This window comes from Pteronotus mesoamericanus, unplaced genomic scaffold, assembly GCF_021234165.1.
Source record: "Pteronotus mesoamericanus isolate MK-2021 breed Mesoamerican mustached bat unplaced genomic scaffold, CSHL_Meso_final contig_228, whole genome shotgun sequence".
NCBI classification, from domain to species: domain Eukaryota; kingdom Metazoa; phylum Chordata; class Mammalia; order Chiroptera; family Mormoopidae; genus Pteronotus; species Pteronotus mesoamericanus.
Window position 1 is genome coordinate 190617 of NW_026555095.1, and position 14586 is coordinate 205202.

Below are 14586 nucleotides of genomic sequence, written 5' to 3' on the forward strand. Positions count from 1 at the left end.
TATCTTTTCAAAGAACTGTCTCTTGGATTTATTGATCTTTTGTATTTTTTTTAACTGTTTCATCCATTTCTGCTCTAATTTTTATTATTGCCTTCCTTCTACTCACTTTAGGCTTGATTGTTTTTTGTGGTTTTTTTTTCAAGTTCTGTTAACCATACATTGTTTATTTGAGCTTTTTCTTTTTTCTTGAGATAGATCTGAAGTGCTATGTATTTCCCTCTTGGGACTGATTTTCCCGTGCCCCTATAGATTTTGGGTTGGTGTGTTCTCATTTTCATTTGTTTCAGGATGTCTGTGATTCCTTTTTTGATCTCATTGTTGGCTCATTCATTGTTTAATAACGTTATTTAGCTTCCTGTCTTTGTACCTTTTTTTCAGTTTTCTTGTGATTGATTTCCGTTTTCATAGCCCTGTGGTCTGATAAGGTGCTTGATGTGATTTCAGCCTTCTTAAGTTAACTGAGACTTGTTTTGTGTCTGTATGTGGTCTGTCCTAGAAAATATTCCATATGCACTTAAAAAGAATGTATATTCTGCTGCCTTGGGGTACAGTGCTCTGAAGATACCAGTTAAATCCATCTGATCTAGTGTGTCATTTAAGGCTCCTGTCCCCTTGTTGATTTTCTGTTTAGAGGATGTATCCATTGAAGTCAGTGGGGTGTTAAAATCCCCTACTATGATTGTGTTTATGTCAGTCTCTCCATTTATGTCCATCAGTATTTGCTTTACATAAATAAGTACTATGTTGGGTACATAAGTGTTTACAAGGTTTATATCCTCTTATTGGATTGTTCCCTTTATCATTATGTAGTGTTCTTCTTCTCCTTATACTATATCCTTGGTTTTAAAGTCTATTTTGTTGGATATAAGCATTGTTACCCCAGGTTTTCTTTCCTTTTCAGTTGCATTAAGTATCTTTTTCCTTTACTTTTAGTCTGCGCATCTTTTATTCTGAGGTGGGTCTCTTGGAGACAGCAAATAAATGGATCTTGTTTTCTTATCCTTTCACCTACCTTGTATCTTTTGTTTGGAGCATTTAAGCTTCTTGTCCTCTCGACCCTTCCCCTTCCTTTCCTCCTCCTCCTGCTCCTGCTCCTCCTTCAACACATGTTGCAATACTCTTTGGTGGTAACAAAGTCCTTTACCTTTTTCCTGTTTGGGGAGCTTTCATTTCCCCTCAATTTTAAATGATAGCCTTGCTGGGCAAAGTAGCCTTGGTTTTAGGTGGTCGAGTTTCATCACCTTGTGTATTTCATGCCAGTCCCTCCTGTCCTGACATGCTTCTGTTGAGAAATCAGATAACAGTCTTATGGTAGCTCCCTTGTAGGTAACTGATTTTTTTTCATGTGGCTTTTACAATTTTCTCCTTCTGTTTAAGCTTTGCAATTAATCAATCATATGTCTTAGTGTGAGCGTCTTTGGGTCTATCTTGTTTGGGACTCTGCACTTCCTGGACTTGTGTGTCTTTTCCTTCACCAGGTTAGGGAAGTTTTAGTCATTATTTCTTCAAATAGGCTCTTGCTCACTTTCTTCTCCTGGTATCCCCATGATGCAGATATTGTTATGTTTCATTTTGTCCTAAAGGTCCCTTAAACTCTCCTTATATTTTAAAAATTCTTTTTTTCTTTTTGCTCCTCTGCCTGGGTGTTGTTTTCTACCTTGCCTGATTTGATCCTCTGTTTCATTTAACCTACTGTTTATTCCTCCCAGTGTATTACTTATTTCAGATATTTAATTCTTTATTTCTGATTCTTTTTTATGGTTTCTATAACTTTTCTATGCCGTTGAGCATCCTTATAGTCATTACTTTAAGTCCTATATTGTAGAAATAGCTTAACCTTCATTTCATTTAGCTCTTCTTCTGGAAATTTCTTATTCTTTCATTTGGGGCCTGTTTCTTTGTCTTTCCATTTTGTCTGCCTCTTGTGTTTATTTCTATATATTAGGTAGATTTGCAAATAGTGATGCAGACCTATGCAAGGTGCTGCCTATGTCTGGTTCTGGGCAACCCATTTGGAGCTCTCAGTGATCCACAGCTTGTGGCTCTCTCTGTTCATCCTGGGTGTGTGTAGAAATAATCAATTTGCACACCAAGGCTGGCTTTTACAGCACCAGGCCTGGTGGCGGGTCAGGTAAAGTCTCACACCTCCCAGAGATCTGCCTCCGCCTGTGCGCTTTCTGATAGTCACTGAACTGCCTCCAGCTGTACACCTCCTCAGCCAAGCTTGAACTCCACAGATGGGGTGAGAGGAATTCCTGTGGAGGGATTATTGCTGCCCTTCAGGCTGATGCAACATGGTGGGGAATGCTCTGCATGAGAAACATGGCTTCTGTAGTGTGGTGAATGATTCAGCACAGGGATCCTGGGTGCTGACCCTTGAGCACTTTCCCCAAAATGCTGAAGAACTTCTCTGGGTTTTTCTTGTCTTAAATATTATTTTGTCTTCCAGCTCTATTCCTTCATGTTTAATAGCATCAACATTTTTCACAACTACCAAAATTAGAAACTGAAATTGTCTTTCAACTAAGTCCAGTAAACAGATTCTTTGATTAGTATCTCATAAAATTAGTTAGTCACTAATGAGATTTAATTTATAGTCCAACCTCTGTTCTCAAAGTGTCCCTTTTCAAACAATTCAATCCATTACCAAGTTGTTCACAGAAAAAAATGTCTTGCCTGTCAAACAAAACTTCAGGTCTCAACCCAACAAACCTCTCATGCTGATACTGTATTTCCATGGGAAAAAGTCATTTGGTTTTTGAACCAATTTCTTCTCAAAAAACCTTCCAAATGAGTTAAATTCAATAACTGAGGTTCTCCATGGCGTATCCTACTTGTTCATCTGATTAGTTCTGATCTCTGAAAGGCTCCTTCTGGGCCTGTTTTTCTGATCTTTGAAAAGGCTTGAAGTAGGTCAGAGGTTGGCAGCTATGGCCCAGGAGACAAATACAGTGAGCTACCTATTCATATAAATAAATTTTTGTTTATGGCAGAGTTGAGCAGTGAAAAAGGCTTTGTAGCCCACAAAGCCTAAAGTGATTACTTTCTGGCACTTTGCAGAAAAAGTTTGTTGAGCACTGAACCAGAGGATCTCCTGTAGATTCTATCTGTATTCGTCAGCCTAGGGAGAACCTTTCTTTAAAATTAAAATTACAAGAAGGAGGATAGAAAAACTGATTACAGTAATTAACTACTTAGCCAGAGAAATTAAACATAGAACAAATTATAACATTAGAATCTCATTTTCCCTGTCTTATAGCCATAGTAATTTAAGAACAAAGGAATAAAAATCTCTAAGCCACTTTGTGGTGACAAATTAATTTATTTATTTAAATTGCTTCTACATAATTGTTAGTGAATAGATCAATGATTTCATTATTTAGTAATTAAGCTTCTAAGTCACAAATATTCATGTTTTAAAAGTGAAAAACAGTTAAACTCTGACACATTATTACAAGTATAATCAACAAAGTTTTTTCAATTATATTTTATTAATTGTGCTATTGCAGTTGTCCCAGTTATTTCACCTTAGCCTCTTCAAGCACCCCCAGTCCCTCATGCGATCTCCACGCCATTGTCCGTGTCCATGGGTCATGCATTTATATTTGCCTTCTCCATTTCCTATACTGTACTTCCCCATGGCTATTCTGTAACTATCTATTTGTACTTCTTAATCCCCTCACCTCATCACCCATTCCCTGACACCACCCCTCCCATCTGGCAACTATCAGTATCCATGATTCTGTCTCTGTTTTTCTTGTTTGTTTGTTTGTTTGTTTGTTTGTTTGTTTTTTAGATGCAACTGTTGATAGATCATTATTTATTGCCATTTTATTGCTCATAGTGTTGGTCGTCTTTTACTTAAATAAGTCCTTTAACATTTCATATAATAATGGTTTGGTAAAGATGAGCTCCTTAGTTTTTTTTTCTTGTTTGGGAAGCTCCTTATATGCCCAGCAGTTCTAAATGATATCTTTGCAGGGTAGAACAGTCTTGGTTGTAGGTCTCTGCTTTTCATGACTTTGAGTATTTCCTGCCAGTCCCTTCATACCTGCAACATTTATTTTGAGAAATCAGCTGACAGTTTTCTTGGAACTCCCCTATAGATAACTAACTTTTTTCCTGCTTTTAAGATTCTCTATCTTTAATCTTTGGCATTTTAATTATGATACGTCTTGGTATGGGCTTCTTTACACCATCTTGTTTGGAACTCTCTGTGCTTCCTGGCCTTGCTTGTCTATTTTCTTCACCATATTAGGGACATTTTCTTTCATTATTTTGTCACATAGATTTCCAATTTCTTGCTCTCTCCCTTCTCCTTCTGGCACCCCTATGATACGAATGTTGGACCTCTTGAAATTGTCCAAGAGGCTCCTTACACTATTCTCATTTGGGGGGCATTCTTTTTCTTCTTCTTGCTCTGATTGGTTGCTTTGCTTTTTGCTTCTTTATGTTCCAAATCATTGCTTTGATTCTTGGCTTCATCCACTCTACTGTTGATTCCCTGTAAAGTGTTCTTTATTTCAGTTAGTGTATCCATCATTTCTGACTGGATCTTTTTTATGCTGTTGAGGTCCTCATTAAGTTCCTTGAGCATCATTTTATTAACTAGTGTTTGAACTCTGCATCTGATAGATCACTTATCTCCCTTTTGTTTAGTTATTTTTCTGGAGTTTTGATCTATTCTTCCATTGGACCATGTTTATGTTTCTTTGTCTTCTCATTTTGGCAGCCTGCCTGTGTTTCTTTCTATGTATTGAGTAGAGCTGCTACAACTCCCTGTCTTGGTAGTGTTGCCTAAAGTAGTAGGTGTCCTGTAGGGTCCAGTGGCTCAGCCTCCCCTATCATCCAAGCTGGGTACTAGAGGTACACCTTTCGTCTTGGCTGAGTATACCTTTCTCTTGTAGTTGAGCCTTGATTGCTGTTGGTAGGTCAACAAGAGGGATTTAGCCAGGCCAGTCAGCTCCAAAACTGGCTGTGACCCCTGGCCACCAACCTCCATCCCTGGGAGGGATCAGCTGTGCAGGGGCAGGGTGGTGGTGCTCCAGTATGGTCAGTAGCCATCCACTGAGTGCTCAGGCTCTGGGGTTTCCCTGGTGTTACAGGCCAAGGTCAGCTACCACCTGTGTTCTGCTTGGGAGGACCTAGTATTAGCTACAAAGCAATCTGAGATGGCTGCTACTTGTGCTGGTCTTGGAGGTTTTCAGGCAAATCCAAGGCTAGCTGCTGCTATTGCTGGGCCTGGGGCCAATTAGCACAGGGTACAGGGGGTTGGGGGCTTACTGAGGCCAGCTGTTGCTTGTTCAAGAGGATTTGGGAAGATGTGAAGCATGTGCTGAGATAAACCATTTACTATGGAAAAGCCACTGTACCAACTTCAGTGGTCCCATAAGTTGGAAGGAGCAGATGATGAGGGAATTACCAGGGTAGGGCAAACTATGTGCGCCAGGTTGATTGAGTTTCATATATGTTACCTGCCTGTCCATTCTGTGGCTCTGTGGGGGGGAGAGCTCAGAAAAGGAACAAAGGCCTCTGCTCATCTTTCTGTCTGGGAGAAAGTTTCCCCCCGAGCTTTTACCCTGATGTCAGACACTTCACTTCCTCTCCGTAGGCCACTGATGCTTTTCAAGCTGCTACCCTAGTGCTGTAGCTCAGAGGGAGTGAATCTGAAGGTTTGTGTGGGCCCTTTTAGATGAACTGCTTGGGAATCCAGTAGTTTCTTACACCAAATCTCCACTGGTTTTTACAGCCAGAAGTTATTGGGGCTTCCTGACATTGGAACCTTGGTTGGGAAAGCCTGGTATTTGGCTGGGATGCTTCATTCCCAAGATATCCATCTTGAATTTTTATCCACCACATGTGGATGTGGGACCAGCCCGTTCTGTTTCTCCACATCTTGTACCAGTCGGGATGGATGTGGATTCTTTAGTTTCTACAAGTCATACTTATAGCACTATTCATCAAAGTTGATTATTTCTCATTGTGATAAAAAGATTTTCCACATGTATGCACTGGTACATACTGAAAAAAAGATTCTAAGTATGTAAAAAATGCTTAGGTAAAATCATAAATAGAGCTCCCATTTATTATAAAAACTCTTGGCCAAGTGGGAATAGAGTGAGTATACCTCAATGTAATAAAGGCCATATATGACAAATCCAGAACCAACCTCTTAGAGGTCAAAAACTAAAAGCATTCCCCTTAAGATCAGGAATAAGACAGGGATGTCTGTTTTCACCACTTTAACTCAACATAGTACTGGGAATCCTAGCCACAGCAGCAGGCAAGAGGTAGAAATAAAAAGGCATCCAAATTGGAAAGGAAGAAGTAAAATTGCCATTGCTTGCAGATGACATGATACTGCATATAGAGAACCCTACAGGTTCCACCAAAAAAAAAAAAACCAGAAATACTAGATCTGATAAATAGATTCATTAAAATAGCAGGATACAAAATAAATACCCAGAAATCAGTTTCATTTTTGTACAACAGTAATGCACTATCAGAAAGGTAGACTACAATCCCAATTACAGTTGCATTTAAAAAAAGAAAGAAAGAAATTCTTTCCAAGGATGTAAAAGACCTATAGACCTATAGTAGGAAACTTATGACACTGAAGAAGGAAATTGAGTAAGATACAAGTAAGTGGAAAAATATACCATCTTCATGGATAGGAGGAATTAACATCTTTAAAGTGTCCACACTTTATAAAGCAATCTCTAACCTATAGATTCAACACAATTTTTTTCAAGATACTAATGGCGTATTTCACAGAACTAGAACAAATATTCCAAAAATTTGTGTGGAACCACAAAAGACCCTGTATACCCACAGCATCTTGATAAAGCAGAGCAAAGTTCGAGAAATCATGTTACCTGATATCAAACTGTACTACAAGGCCATAATAATCAAAAAGCATGGTATAGGCATAAAAAGATATTATAGATCAATGGAACAGAATAGAGAACCACGAAATAAACCCACACCTTTATAGTCAATTGACATTTGACAAAGGAGGCAAAGGCATATAATATGGTGAGGATAGTCTATTCAATAAATCGTGTTGAGAATATAGGACAGGTGAGTGCAAAAAAAAGAAAAAAAGCAGCAGCAGCTAGACCACCAACTTACCCCATACACAAGAATTAATGCAAAATGAATTAAAGACATAAATCTTAGACTAGAAACCATAATAACCCTAGAGGAAAACATGGAGAGTAAAATCTTGGATGTTGATAATAGTTTTATTTTCTGAACTATCTCCTCAGGCAAGGGAAACAAAAGAAAAAAATAAACAAATGGGACTACATCAAACTAAAAAGATTTTGCTCAACAAAATGAAAAGACAAGCAACTGAATAGGATAACATACTCAACAGTACGTCTGATAAGGGTTTAATATCCAAAATTTATAAAGAACTTACAAAACTCAACACCCAAAACAATTCAATTAAAAAAAGTGTGTAAAGGACCTAAATAGTCACCCAGTGGGGATATACAGAGGGCCAGTAGATATGAAAACACGCTCAACGTCACTAATCATCAGAGTAATGCAACTATAACAATAATGAGATACCACCTCATACCTATCAGAATGGCTATCATCAGTAAATCAACAGACACGTGTTGGTGAAGACTGGACAAGAGGAAACCCTTGTGCACTTGTGGTGGGAATGCAGCTTGTTGTAGCCACTATGGAAAGCAGTATGGAGTTACCTCAAAAAATTAAAAATGGAACTGTCTTATGACCCAGCGATTCCAGTTCTGGGAATTTATCAAAAGAAACGTGAAACACTAATTTGAAATAATATACACATCCCTATGCTCATTACCGTGCGATTTACAATAGCCAAGATTAGATGGGTGGATAAAAGACTTTGGTATATTTATACAGTGTAATACTACTTAGCTGTAAAAGAGAAAGAAATATTACCTTTCACAATAGCATGGATGGACCTAGAGAGTATTATGCTCAGTGAAATAAAACATCAATCAGAGAAAGACAAGTACTATGTGATTCCATTTATATATGCAATCTAATTAACAAAATAAACTAACAGACAAAATAGAAACATTTATAGAGACAGAGAACAGATGGACAGCTGTCAGAGGAGGGAGGGTGTTTGTAGGGGCTGGGTGAAAAAGCGAAGGGATTAAGCAAAAACAAAAACAAACCCATAGACATTGACAGCAGTATAGTGATTACCAGAAAGGAGGTAGGGGGAAGTAAAAGAGGGTAATGGGAGAGGGGGGATAAATGGTGATGAAAGGAGACTTGACTTGGAGTAGGCACGCAATACAATATACAGATGCTGTATTATAGAATTTTACACTTGAAATCTATATAATATTATTTATCAGTCACACTAATAAATTCAATAAAATTTAAAAAATAGTTTTCAATATTTAGAAAAATAATAATAGTATGTGGAAACTAACACCTTGTGAAGAATTAACTTTTTTGATCATTTATCTTCTAACTTTTTTTTTCTTCAACTTACTTTGGGCTTTGTTCTTTTGAAGTTTCTTTAAGTGTAAAGCTTGGTTGTTTCAGGTTTTTCTTGTGTTTTGAAGTAGGCCTATAGTGCTATCAATTTTTGTCTGACTACTTTCATGCTGTTCAGTTGATTCAGAGTTGCTATGTTCTTATTTTCAGTTGCTTCACAGTATCTTTTGATTGCTTCCTTGATCTCATTGTTAACCTATTTATTGTTTAGTAATATGTTATTTAGGCTTCATGTCTTTATGTGTTTTTCAATTTTTTTTCTTGTGACTGATTTCTAGTTTCATAGCATTATAGTCAGAGAAGATGCTTGATATCATTTCAATCTTCTTAAACAATATTATTGAGACTTGTTTCATGTCCCAATGTGGTCTATCCTAGAAAATGTTCCATGTGTACTTGAAAAGAGTGTATGTTTTGCTGCTTTGGGATGAAATGCTCCTAAGATACCTATCTGATCTAGTGTGTAATTTAAGGCCACCATTTCCTTGTTCATTTTCTGTCTGGAAGATCTATCCATTGGTGCCAGTGAGGTGTTGAAATCCACTACTATGACTGTGTCTTGTCAGTCTCTCTCTTTATATCCATCAGTATTTGCTTTACATATTTAGGTGCTCCTATCTTAGGTGCATAAATGTTTACAAGGTTTATATCCTTTTGTTGGATTGCTCCCTTTATCATTATGTAGTGTCCTCTGTCTCTTACTATACCCTTGGTTTTAAATTCTATTTTGTCTAAGTATTGCCACCCCAGCTTTTTTTGTATGTCTATTTGCATGAAATATCTTTTTCCAACCCTTTACTTCTGGTCTGTGTGAATTTTTTGTTCTGAGGTGGGTCTTGTAGAGCTAGCATACAAGGTCTGCCCAGAAAAAAGTCCAGCCATTGTTAATATAATGAAAATGGTTTGTGCAACATCATTGTAACCTCGCAGCCAAAGAGAGTGGACTGGCATGCATATTCGTATATAATGACTACTTTACTGTACTAGTCAGTGGGGGCAGTAGATGCCGTTGAGTGAGCATTTGCCCTGTGTGGCATTCAAAGTGACTTGAGTGAGTGGAACAATGAATCTTCATCAAATTTAGTGTTAAGCTTGAATATTCCTCCCTGGAAGTTATTAAGATGATTCAGAAGGCCACAGCTATAGGCAACTGTCAGTTGGCAGCTTTATCATGACAGCATGCCCATTCGTTCCTCATGTCTCGTGCAGCATTTTTTCGTGAAACATCAAATCACCCAGGTGACTCAGCTCTCCTACAGCCCAGATTTGGCACACTGTGACTTCTGGCTTTTCCCACAACAACCTTTGAAAGTGAAGAGATTTCTGACTGTCAGAGAGAATCGGGAAAATACTACAGGGCAGCTGATGGTGATTGGGAGAACTGTGTGAGGTCCCAAGGTGCCTCCTTTGAAGGGGACTGAGGTGTCATTGTTCTTTGTACAGTGTTTCCTGAATCTTGTATCTTCTTCATTAAATGTCTCTATTCTTTATATTACATGGCTGGATACCTTCTGGACAAATCTCTTCTATGGATCTTGTTTTCTTACCCATTCACCTGCTCTGTATCTTTTGGTTGGAGCACTTAAAACCATTTACATCTAAAGCAGTTAATAGTAGGCATTGCCATTTTTTCTTTGTAACAGCATTCCTCCGTTCGTTTGTCTTTTCCGCTTCTTAAAGCAAGCCCTTTAACATTTCTTGTAGTACTGGTTTAGTGGTAACAAACTCCTGTAGTTTTTTCTTGTCTTGGAAGCTCTTTATTTCTCTTTCAATTTTAAATGATAGCCTTGCTAGGTAAAGTAGTCTTGGTTTCAAGTTTACTTTTCATCACTTTGACTTTTTCATGCCAATCCCTTCTGACCTGAAATACTTCTTTTGAAAAATCAGCTGTCAGTATTATGGAAGCTAACTGTCCTTCTCTTGCTGCTTTTAAGATTCTCACTTTGGCCGTGGCTGGTATGGCTCAGTGGATTGAGCGCGGGCCTCCAGACCAAAAGTTGCCGGTTCGATTCCCAGTCGGGGCACATGTCTGGATCACAGGCCAAGTTCCCAGTTGAGGGTGTGAGAGAGGCAACCAGTTGCTGTTTCTCTCACAGGTCATGTTTCCCTCCCTACCTCCCCTTCTCTCTATAAATAAATAAATAAATAAATAAATAAATAAATAAATCAAGCCTTTAAAAAATAAGATTCTCTCTGTCTTTAACCTTTACCATTTTAGTTACAATGTGCTTTGTGTTATTGTCTGAGTTCATCTTGTTTGGTACTCTCTGCACACCTTCTGTACCTCCTTGTTGTCTCTTTTCTTCACCAGGTAATGGAAGTTTTCAGTCATTATTTCTTCAAGTAAGTTGTCAACCTTTTGCTCTCTCTCTTTTCTTGGTATTCCTATGATACAGATGTTGTTATTCTTCATGTTGTCCCTAAGGTCCCTTAAACTATGTTTATTTTGTTTATCTTTCTCCTTTTTACTGCTTTGATTGCATGATTTTATGTTCTACATTGTCTCCAAATTGCTGATTTGATACTCTGCTTCATCCAACCTACTGTTTATTGCTTCTAGTGTAGTCCTCATTTCCATTATTGTATTCTTCATTTCTGACTAGTTCTTTTTTATGGCTTCTGTGTCCTTGTTTATACTGTTTTAGTTCTCACTAAGTTCCTTGTAGCTGTCACTAAGTTCCTCGAGTATCTTTATAACATATTCATTTCCAAACTCTATATCTGATAAATTGCTTGCCTCCATTTCATTTAGCTCTTTTTCTGGAGATTTTTCCTGTTCTTTTATTTGGGGCATGTTTCTTTGTCTCCCCATTTTGGCTCCTTCTTTGTGTTTGTTTCTATGTATTAGGTAGATCTGATATGACTCCCAGTTACTAAGGTGGACTTACGTAGTAAGTGTTCTGTGGGACCCATGGGAATAGTCTCCTTGATCACCTGAGCTGTGTGCTCTAGGAATGTGGGCTCTCGTTTTGTAATTGAGCCTTGATTTTTGTTACCCATTTGTGTGTCGTGTCACCCCTGTGACTGACTGTGAGGCTCAACACAAACCACAGCCGTGCAGGTGCTGACCACATGAAGTGGGAATTCACCTCAACAGGCCTGGTGCCTGCTGAGGCCAATTGTATATATCACTTGTGAAACTAATTGGATCCTTCTTTATGATGTCTGAAGCTGGCCACTGGTTGTTTTGGTCCTGGGGCTTCTTGGGAGGAACTCCGGTATAGACCAGTGTCAGACACTACCGATGACTGGCTCTGAGCAGCCTGTTTGGAGCTTCACATCGATACACAGTTTTGGTCTGCTTCATCTGGGCTAGAGTGTGCACGAGAAAAACCAAGCTGCACACCAAAACCTACTTTTACAAGCATTAAGCCCAGTAGCAGGTCAGCAAAAACCTCAAGACACCATGATATTTGCCCCTGCCTGTTAGGTTCAGTCGCTGAAAAAGCCTCTGGTGGTACTCAAGCTAGGTGAGGTAGGTTCTCAGTGTGTTACTACATAGGGACAAATGGTGTTTTAACAAATCGATACAGATTCAGTCTTGGTGCCATGCCAGGTTTGAGGTCAGTGAGCAAATGTCCCAGGGTATACTAAGTCTAGCTGCCACCTCCTAGTTGCTCACGCACCTTTGTGGTGGGGCAGGGTCTCAGGGATTCATCAAGGTGAGGCCAATAGTGTTTACCAGGGCCATACGGACCATGATTTAGCTATATGAAAGGAGGGCTCTGCTCCAGTTGTGTATGCACAGGAAAATGTCCCCCGCATCTTAGAGCCACACACCACTTAGTCTGTCCTAGATTCTTCCCAGGGCCAGATCTCAACCGGTCAGGGTCACCAGGAGTTGGAAGGGTGAGGCTAATAGATGTTTGCTCAAGGGGAGGTGCCAATCAGTCTTGGGAAATGGTAGATTGAGTGACCCCTGTCCCAGAGCCACAGAACTCAGTCTGCCTTAGGTTCTTCCCAGCCCTCAGCAGGGTGGTGCCATGGGAGCTTGAAGCCGCTGGGAGTTGGGAGACTGGGCCTAGTGGATGTACCATGTTGCGGAGAGGGAGGTACCAGTCAGGTTCATGAGAAAATGGGGGGACTGGCCTTTGCCCCAAAGCTGTACAACTCAGTCACTGACTCCTATCCCCTCTGTCTGCCCAGACTTTTACCCACCTATCCAGGCAGCTGACTCCTCAGCAGGGCTCAAGCTCTGCAGTATGGGGTGACAGGGAGTCCAGAATGTGAGACTGTTGCATTTTCCCAGACTGATGCTATATGGAGAGGTGTGCAGTATGGGAGAATAACTCAGCCCAGGGATCCTGGCACCTGTTCCTTTATTCTCTCTTCCCAGAGCCACAAACCCCCATCTTTTCTCACCCAACTCTAGCTTGTTCCACCCTCTTTCCAACAGAGCCCAGAGCCCAAATGAGATTTTCTGTGTTGGCCCTTTAGAGGGCTGATGTGTATAGCACAGACCTACATCTCCCTGGCAGACAGAATCCAGGCTGATTTTCCCAGCCAGATTATATGTATGCCTCTTCCCAGCTCTGGTGTTCTGAGCTGGAGAGCCTGCGCTTCTCAGGTGGAAGTCCTGCAGCTTAGATATCCCTCCAGAGTCCCAGTCGCTCCCATGTGAGCAGGCCCAGCCCTCTTTCTGCGACTCTGCCCTTCCTACTGGTCTCAATATGGTTTCTTCTGTAAACCCTTGGTAATAAGACTTCGCAGCAGCTAGTGGTTATTCAGGTTGACTGTTCTGAAATATAATTGTAATTTGAGATTGGTCCTGGGAGGAATTGAGTGTAGCTTCCACCTACTCTGCCATCATCTTGGATCATCATCTTGTTTTTTAATTATAAGAGTCCTTTGTATATTCTAGATACAAGTCCTTTGCAAAATATATGTTTTACAGATCTTTTCAGTCTGTAGTTTGACTTTTGTTTTCTTAAGTGTCTTTTGAAGAATAACAATTTTTAAGATTTTGATTAAAGCCTGAAAGTTTTAATGAAGTCTAGAGAATTAGAAACAACAACAAAAATACCGAATTTCTTATTTTGCCCTGATTATTCACTGCCCTGATTTGTGGTGGCCACCGCAAATCAAGTATGTGTCATTATGTTCCACTCCTTCTGTGCAGCTATCCTTGAACTGTAAATGGCTTAATGTTTTATTTCAACAAAATTGTTTTCTTCTAGGCCTTTGAATTATAAAGATGAGTAATAGAAGTCATTTTTCTTCAGATTGGTAATTTTTAGCATTCAGTGTTTCTTTCCATCATCTGTCTTGTGCAACCAGATCCCTATACTTTGTTTTATTCAGTGCCTGCTGTGGCTCTAGAGGCAATAAAGTGCTCATTATATTTTTATCTTGTATTGTAGCTATACTTTTTCCACACACAAACATGAAAGTTTATCATACAGGAAATTTCATGTTTTTTTTGTATCCTCCATCTATTAAGGTGCAGTTTCTAATACACAAGGGACAATCACTAAATATTCAGTGGTTGACTAGAATTATTGATGACCATGTTTGAGTATGGTTCTCCTGAGTAACTTACTAATAATAAAAGTTTTTACTATACTAAATGAATAAAAGATATTCTCATTTCAGATGCCGTCATTGCAATCAATTGTTTTCTAGATAGAATGAAGATGTGTGATTTTTACTTGAATATTTTTTAGTGATCTTTTTTACAACCCTGATTTGTTGTTGTTGTTGTTGCTGTTGCTGTTGTTGTTATAGAAGTCTGTGTAGGGTAGTTATAGCATGGCTCTGTAGTCCGGTAAAAGTTAAACATCTTTCACAGCAGTCTTTATTTAATGAGCTATGTATTTTATAACTTTGGAATTCTTTTTCCAACAAAACCAATACATTGAAACATAAATACTAAATTTGTAAGTGTATAGAAAAACATGGCAATAACTAGCTTTTTCTGTTTAGGTCCTGGGAACACCAACAAGGGAGCAAATTAGAGAAATGAACCCAAACTACACAGAATTCAAATTTCCTCAAATTAAGGCACATCCTTGGACTAAGGTGAGTCAAATAGAGATTTTATAAAAGTACATTAACCAGTAGTTAACTAAAACTTAGGTTTTT

The 14586-nt window shown here is 39.0% G+C and overlaps 1 protein-coding gene across 4 annotated transcripts in view; it reads left to right on the plus strand.

Moving 5' to 3' along the window:
- Positions 1–14586, plus strand: part of GSK3B (glycogen synthase kinase 3 beta) — a 202529-nt gene that overhangs the window by 146313 nt on the left and 41630 nt on the right. For all 4 annotated transcript variants that reach the window (XM_054572302.1, XM_054572303.1, XM_054572304.1 and 1 more), the window contains one exon: positions 14428–14523. In XM_054572302.1, the coding sequence (XP_054428277.1) occupies positions 14428–14523 (96 nt within the window). The remainder of the gene's footprint in view (positions 1–14427; positions 14524–14586) is intronic.